Consider the following 8,026-nt stretch of genomic DNA (forward strand, 5'->3'; position numbering starts at 1 on the left):
CAATTGCAAGTAAAAGTATTATGTTGCTTGTTTAGTAAGTAATTAAATCGGGAAAACCATGTAATCTCGATTCTTGACTCGTAAACTTGATTAATAAATCCGATTGATAAACTCGAAAAGTAGTTTACATTTTATTGAAAAATTATAAATTCAAATATTATAATAGAATAAATTAAGTATAATAGATAAGAATTTCAATTTACAATTACAAAATTTAAAAACAAATTATGTAATTATTAAATAATTAAATAATTAAAACTAATTCCTAATTAAAATATACAATTAAAACTCCTTATTCCTAACACTAAAATTTAATTAAAAAAGAAATTTATAAATAATATAATATAGGTATAAATACACATTTGGTACCCAAACTTTTTCGGAAAGTTCAATTTGGTAACCGAACTTTAGAAATGTTCAATTTGGTACCCCAATTTTCTAAAGAGATTCAATTTGGTCCTCTCTGTTAAGTTGGAGTTAACACCGTGTCCGTACAGGACACGTGTCAAGCCATGAAATTTTATTTTATTTTTTAATTTTTTTTTCAAAAAAATAATTTATTTTTCAAAAAATTTTAAAACTGCCACGTGTCAATTTATCATCGTGCCACGTGGCAGCTTACAATCATGACACGTGGCAGTGGCAGTGTAATAGTTGTTTTCAATTTAGTACCCCAATTTAAATTTTTGGTTCAATTTAGTACCCAATTTTTTAAAATCATCCAATTTCGTCATCTTCCATTTGAGACCAAATTAGTAAATAAGCTTAATTACAACTTATATATACATGTTACAATAATTTTTTATAATATATACATCAAATCATTTCACCTAAATACTTAAATTATTTTATTTTTTACATTTTAACCTTTGTAATTTTTTATATATGAAATTTTTTACACTTGTCATGATTAAAATAATTTGAATATTTAGGTGTAGTGAATTGATGTATAAATTCAAAACAATTATTTTAACATGTTTATATAAGTTATAATTAAGCTTATTTACTAATTTGGTCTCAAATAGGAAAGGACGAAATTGAATCATTTTAAAAAATTTGGGTACTAAATTGAACCAAAAATTTAAATTAGGGTACTAAATTAAAAATAAATATTACACTGCCACATGTCATGATTGTAAGCTGCCACGTGACACGATGATAAACTGACACGTGGCAGTTTTTAAATTTTTGAAAAAAAAAATTAATTTTTTTGAAAAAAAAATTAAAATAAAAAATTAAAATTTAATGGCTTGACACGTGTCCTGTACGGATAGGGTGTTAACTCCAACTTAACAGAGAGGACCAAATTGAATCTCTTTAGAAAATTGGGTACTAAATTAAATATTTTTAAAATTCGGGTATCAAATTGAACTTTTCGAAAAAGTTTGGGTACCAAATGTGTATTTATACCTATAATATATGATATATGTATTATATTACCTTCACTCCTAAAAGGCTGCAACATAGCAGCACAGTAAATTTCTCTTCCTCCAACAACGCGACACTTTCCTTCCTCTCCTAAACGCTGCAGCACAACAACGGAGACGCAATCGGGCGGCGAGGAGCGGCAGGCGAACGGCGGCGCGACGAGCGGCAAGTGAACAACAACGCCACAAGGAGACGCAATCGCACCGTGATTAAACCAAGAACGAACACAGAAGCGGATGCAGAAGTGAAACCCTACATTAGGTGAGTTTTCTTCAGTTTCTCACACCAAACGACTATGGTGGCTGCCGTTTTGGGTTTAAACCCTACTCTTTCTTATTACAGTCATAGGGACTCTCTTTAAGCATGAAGAGTGTGAATTCTAAGGTTCCAAGGCCAGAGACGAGTACCGTTCCTAACCTAAATATAGCTATGGGGTTATTGACTTGAATAGCTTTCCATTCCATTCCCTTGCTTATTATTAGAAGAGTTCCCTTTCGTTAAGGCGAGTCCCTTTCCCTTGCTTTAAGATAGTTTCGGTGATCATATACTACATTATTACTTTTGCTAATTGATTAGATAAGAGGGCCTGGGGAGTCTGCCTTCATGTCTCTGAAGGCTTTTCTTCTCGATGCTTTGTCCTCTAGTCCCGCTTATTCTAAGTCATGGTTGAGCTAGAGCTCGGGAAGGTTCTCCATGACATACAAGAAAGGTTTTTTGGTCCCTTAGTACTAATAGTAGTTACTCTCAGTCCCTTTCCTTTACAGGAGATCAAAAAGGATTATTAGTTCCATCCGAGGTTCAAAGCCATGTTCATAGAAGGAATGGATACAGCTACTTTTAGAATGAAAGACGCTTTGAATTCCAAGAAAATTGGAAAATATGTTTCTTAAAAGGGTTTGTTGTCGCATCGCTTTCCAATTTTGTATTTTCGGGTTTTGTTTCCTATGTAGGACTCCAATTTTCTGTCGTGTTACTTTTTTCATTGTAGGTTGCCTCTGAATTCTTTATCCATTATGTGTTTTCTATTTTAAAATTGTCTTCTGGGTTTTCACTGTGTTGAAGTTGTTAATCTGAGAAAAATTTAAAATATTCTTTCATCTTTTTGGATTTATGGGTGTTGAGATCATGGAAAGCTATGAAGGTTTTGCTTTTATTTTATTATGGTGTCCTCTTAGGTATATGAATACCTTAAATGTGACCACATCAAAGATGTCCCCAAGCAATGTGATAAATGTTTGAGAACAATACGGTTTATTGGAGAGCCGAGTCCAAATTTGTTGTTGCATACGCGCTACTGGAATGTGTAATGGTCTGTTATGTTACTGCACACAAATATTGTACAAGTCATATACAACGGTGAAACCACTATATTATCAATTAGTTGGAATTTCTTGGGAGAAAGTTGTATTAAGATTTTACTGATTTTTTTTTTTCTGCAAATCAGATTTGCATTTCAAATTTAAATAAATTGGATTACTTCATGCTTATGATATTACCATAATCTTAATGTTAGTTTCTGAGACTACTCTGGTCCCTTTTTCATTGAAAATGAATGCAAATGAATGCAAACTGTCTTATGCTTCTTTGTCGTCTGGGGAAACACCTCCCTCAAGTATCTCTCTCTAGGATTAGCGTGCACTGTTAGTGATTGTGTTTATTTTGACCAACAAGCTTTTGTTTCACTGCCATATAGTATTTCTCACATAAGTCCATGTCTTTAAGCGCAAGTAATCAGCAAATTAAATTTTTTAAGCTAACCGATCGTTACCTTCTATTACAGGTCATAAATAGTAGTCTACAGGTGTACCATTTTATTTAGCCTTCACCGTTTCCAAACCCCTAAAGCTAAACATATACACACCCATAGGTAAATTCATTTCTTCAAATACTATGTTTACTTGGTTCTTTTATTATTATTGTTATTATTATTACAACTCATAAGTTATATTTTTAACGTTTGCAGCTGAGGTGAAAAAAGCTATGGCCTCAAAGTTGGTATTGCAAAGAAGGCTACTCAGGTTTTTGCAACTGTTACCGCCTTCATCTTCTTCCACTCATGCTGTCCCATTCCTTTCTGTAAAAGCTTCAGAATGCACATCCCTCTGCAGGAAAAATAGCCTTCTTCCTTCTCACACATCTTATTCTAGAAACTTGTGCTCTGGCAGTTTTAATCTTGATGAATCTCAAGCCCCCCTAACTGTTGATTACCGGTATGTAATTGTTTTTCACCCGATATGTTCTTATTTGATAATTTTATGTAGTCAATCGAACTAATTGTTCAGGCGTATCACTGTCTCCAGAAAGTGTCTGCCCCATCTCCTGTCGGTGTCTGTTCTGTATACTGTCAGCTCTGCCACATTTTATCATTTTTTTTTTAAATTGGCAAATGTTAGTTGTTAGGTTTTGTTAATGGGGAGAGTTTAACCCATAACCTCTCCCACACTCCTTTCCAAACCCTTCAAAACAACCTTATATCTCCCAAATGTTAGTGGGGGAGTTGAACCCACAACTTCCCCATCCTCCCTTCCAACTTTTGCCACTAGGCCAACCTTATAGCTCCTGCCACCTTTTATCATAGTTTTCGGTCAGAAAGAGGGTGACTAGTAGGTAGGAGGGATCTGTCTGATCCTAGTGGTAGTGAATTAGGGTTTGGGTAGAAATGGGATGTTTGCCAAATGTTTCTGCTTTAGTGGTTTTGGAGTCAACAATGCCCCACAATCTTGGATTGAATACTAATTTTGATTCTTGGAAGCCATAGAAAGTTGAGCATTCCAATTTCAATCATGGTTTCCTTTTTATTAAAAGGATAATTTTAAAATTCAATTGATTTTGGAGCTAGTTGGGGTTTGATAATGATGGTTTTATGAGTTCTCAAAGGATATATCTAAGAATTCATGTCAGTCACGTGCTTATTCCCCATTCGATGTACATATTGCAACTTTGTTTTTAAATGGGGGAAATGACTTAACTAACTATTAGTGTGAATGCAGTTCTCTACTGGATGAGAATGAATTCCATAGATTGGCTGATTCCACAATACATAGCGTACAAGAGAAGTTAGAGGTATCTTTAGCATTGATTTGTTGTTTGCACCAACTTAAATTTGTGATATGGCAATCACATGTCCCACTTCATCACAAATTTTGGTTAAGTTATCAACCTGCTGCATTTTTGACAAATGAGATTAGAACAAAATAAATTATGCTCTAAATAAAAATGGTTTCATTGGAATATTGTCTGTGTGTGGTGGTGGAAGTTGACAGCCACAACGCATTCAATTCATATTATTTGAATTTTAAGCTATGTGTGGTATTCATTTTTTTGTTTGTTGCTTGACAGGACTATGGAGACTTAGTTGAAGTTGATGGATTTGACATAGACTATGGGGTAAGGATTCTTTTTGTTAGAATAAGTTATGAATAAAGGATAGATAATAAAAATTACTTGTCAACAAAAGACTATCCTAGAACATTTCGTATATTAGAAGTAAAACATGAAGTTGTATTGTTCATCAGGTGGTTATTTTGAACAATCAAATTTATAACATGATAAAATTTGCTTAAATAAAATTCTGTGTTACTATTTGGTCCTTAGAAAATAAATAGGTTTTAGTTTTTTTCTTCTATGATTTTATTTATTTTCTTCCTATTGCTTGCAAGGTTTCAATTATTTTCTTCATTCTACTTTTAAGTGGCTTCTTTGCATGGTTTATTGTTATTTTTTATATGACTTTCCATTTCAGAATGATGTTTTGACTGTAAAACTCGGCGATCTTGGCACCTATGTATTGAACAAACAAACACCAAATCGACAACTTTGGCTGTCTTCTCCACTGAGGTATTGTGTATGTTATCAGTCTATTTATGGTCAATTTTTTAACTAGGATTTTTGTAAGGCTTTAGTCTCTAGGCATGTGGGTTCATGTATGAAATTGCATGTGAATAAATTTTACCGGGGCGGTATACATAGACTTCTTCAGTATCTTTGTCTGAGTGAGAGAATGAACTTGGAGAAAAGAGAATATTGGTGATAACCATCCAAATGTTGTTAAAAACGTCATCTTTAAAAATAAGTAATTGTAACACAACCATTGGTTAAAATTTATTGAAAATAATAAAAGTATGAGTTAGACTTATTAAATAAAAAACGGGACCAACAATTTTGTGGTTTTCAATCAATTTGAGTTAATAATATTTTGTTAGGAGTGTATTGAGACAATTCTCTGTAATTTGCGTATCTTAGCGGTAGAACTTTGCCAAATCCTATTATTAGTTTAATTTCTTTGTTTAAGCTGTTCCTGTAGGTTTCTCTCTTTTAGGAACAAAGTACAAATAACCCATTTCATTTTATAAATTTAGACCAGAGAGGAGTATCTTTTCTATGATATAGGTATAGTCCTTTGCATGTTGGAGATGATATCACCGTGTGTATGTTAGTTATGCCCAATCTTGTCATTTAGTACTACAACGGATGGTATCTTACATTCATATATGTACCCTCCCTGCTTTTATCTGCAGTGTAGTTTAGATCATATTCAATCTGAAGTGATTCCATGAATGATTGTAGCAGTGATATCTTTGCGGTCTTTATGTGATTCCAAGACTTGAAATGCAGATTTATTTTTCTATAATAACTTTCTGCTACTTGTGTTTATTTACATGGACCAGAGTAGGTACCTTGAATTATCTGGATGACATGTATCAATGATCTCTTAGACTTGTTTTCTGCAGTGGTCCATCAAGGTTTGATTGGGATCGGGATACCAAAGCTTGGATTTATAGACGGAACAAAGCAAACCTGTATAAAATCTTGGAAGGTGAGTTGGAGCAGTTATGTGGCAAAGCTATCGTTCTTTCCTAAGCTGTTGAAAAAGTGCCGCCAAATCTTGATTTTTTATGTACAAGACTTCTAAATAATCAGCAGAAAATAGTAGTGATTAACAATTTCTTCTTTGAAGTTATACTACCTTTTTCAGTTTGCTTCTTGTAAGGATTATTGTTGCATTGGGCATTGTGGTAAGTTATCCTACCATTTTGGCTTCCAATTTTTGAGGTTTAAGGGATACTAGGCGTGCATGATGTAAATGCTCTGAGAAGAGAAAAGGTTTCCGACAAAATTCAAAAGCTTTGAGCACTCGTTCGCCCAAACCATGTTGTGTTGGGGCATGATTCACCAGTAATTTGTTGATTAGTTATGAGAAGATAGCTGTCATTTTAATTATAATTATTCTGTTTGTAATATTCTTTTTTTCTAGAATAAATTGGGTTGCACAATGATATTTAATCTCTTATGTTTGATTTTGCTTCAAATGCTCTTCAAGGCTTAAAGTGTCACCAAGTTACTAATTATCACCGCAACTACATCTTCATGCATAAAGTATATTTGACTTTACCTCATTTTTATCCACTCAACCGTCTTGGTATACCTTTGAAAAAAACATTTCAATTCATGTTCTATATAAAATGTTTTTCAAAAACATTTTAATTCATGTTCTATAGAGAGTGTTTCAACATGCTCACTAAGTTCAAAACATTGCCATATTTATCATGGTTTTCAAAAATGGTTGCATTTGACATATGGCATCACATCACATCAATTCACATGTGTAACTCTTGGCGTGACACTATTAGAGAGCTTAGTTTGTGTTCTTGATGGAATACATCTATCATGAGACGTGTGTTTAACATATCCCTGTTATTTAGAGAGTTGGCTTGACTAATAAGGCTATCAAATGAATGATAAACTGTATTAGGAAGTGTAACTCTGTTTTTATTTTTTATTTTTTCTTTTGAATTTTGTTTTGGCAGAGATCTGATTTTTTTTGGATTTGGAGAATATGGGTAGAGGTATTTTCTTTCATTTTTTTTTCTGCTTATCCTTTCTGGTTTGAGTGATTCATTGCTGTTATTTTCCTATTTATATTTTGGGCCTAACATGTCAATTTGCATGATTTATTTGGAAACTATCTTCATTTTAAATTATTAGAAAGTTAAAAGTTATTTGATCCTCTATATTTTATTTATAATTAACTAGTGAAAACGTAGGGCATGTGTGTTCATTTTTTATAATATTAAAAGTAAATATAAATAATTTTTAAAATTTTTATTAAAAATACTTATTCTAGTTTTAAAAAATGACTCTTTTAAAAGAAAATTTAAATGAAATAAAACGGTTACTTAAAATAAAAATAATAAAATAATTGTTTAATTTAAAAAATTAATTATTTATTAAAGAGTAAAATTGAAAATAAAGATGTGAACACCAATATCATGTAACTTAAACTTGCCATACTTCAATTTTGAACAAGAATATATATATATATATATATATATATATATATGAGTATAAATTTATAACTACTATGTTTTTTCCTCAATTTAATTAACATAAAAATAACAATTAGTTCTGTATAACTATATATAAATATGATTGTTTTTTATAACCTTTTAATAACCGTTTTGTAGTGTACACATGTTATTCATCTGATTGTATCTTTATTAATGAAAATTATTTTATGTTTTAAATTTTGTTTACAATTATTTTTAACTATACAGACTGAATTACTTTTAATAACTACCCGTGTTTAAGTATACACATT

General features: G+C 31.8%; 1 protein-coding gene across 4 annotated transcripts; it reads left to right on the top strand.

The window, feature by feature from the left end:
* Nucleotides 1-1,448: 1,448 nt before the first annotated feature.
* On the top strand, nucleotides 1,449-6,704 carry FH (frataxin-like protein). Of its 4 annotated transcripts, XM_028080808.2 has the most exons (8): nucleotides 1,449-1,689; nucleotides 1,771-1,930; nucleotides 3,209-3,295; nucleotides 3,392-3,638; nucleotides 4,419-4,491; nucleotides 4,768-4,815; nucleotides 5,171-5,265; nucleotides 6,144-6,704. In XM_028080808.2, exons 4-8 carry the CDS (start codon nucleotides 3,409-3,411, stop codon nucleotides 6,286-6,288), a joined length of 591 nt encoding a protein of 196 aa, XP_027936609.1. In that variant the 5' UTR covers nucleotides 1,449-1,689; nucleotides 1,771-1,930; nucleotides 3,209-3,295; nucleotides 3,392-3,408; the 3' UTR covers nucleotides 6,289-6,704. The 4 variants fall into 4 exon arrangements, with proteins under 4 accessions (XP_027936609.1, XP_027936533.1, XP_027936692.1 ...); XM_028080732.2 differs by lacking the exon at nucleotides 1,771-1,930; XM_028080973.2 differs by lacking the exon at nucleotides 1,771-1,930 and having other exon boundaries at nucleotides 1,451-1,689; nucleotides 6,159-6,704.
* Nucleotides 6,705-8,026: the final 1,322 nt, after the last annotated feature.

The sequence above is a fragment of the Vigna unguiculata genome, chromosome 1 (assembly GCF_037176805.1).
Source record: "Vigna unguiculata cultivar grain cowpea cultivar isolate G323 ecotype 2 chromosome 1, ASM3717680v1, whole genome shotgun sequence".
Classification (NCBI taxonomy): Eukaryota; Viridiplantae; Streptophyta; class Magnoliopsida; order Fabales; family Fabaceae; genus Vigna; species Vigna unguiculata.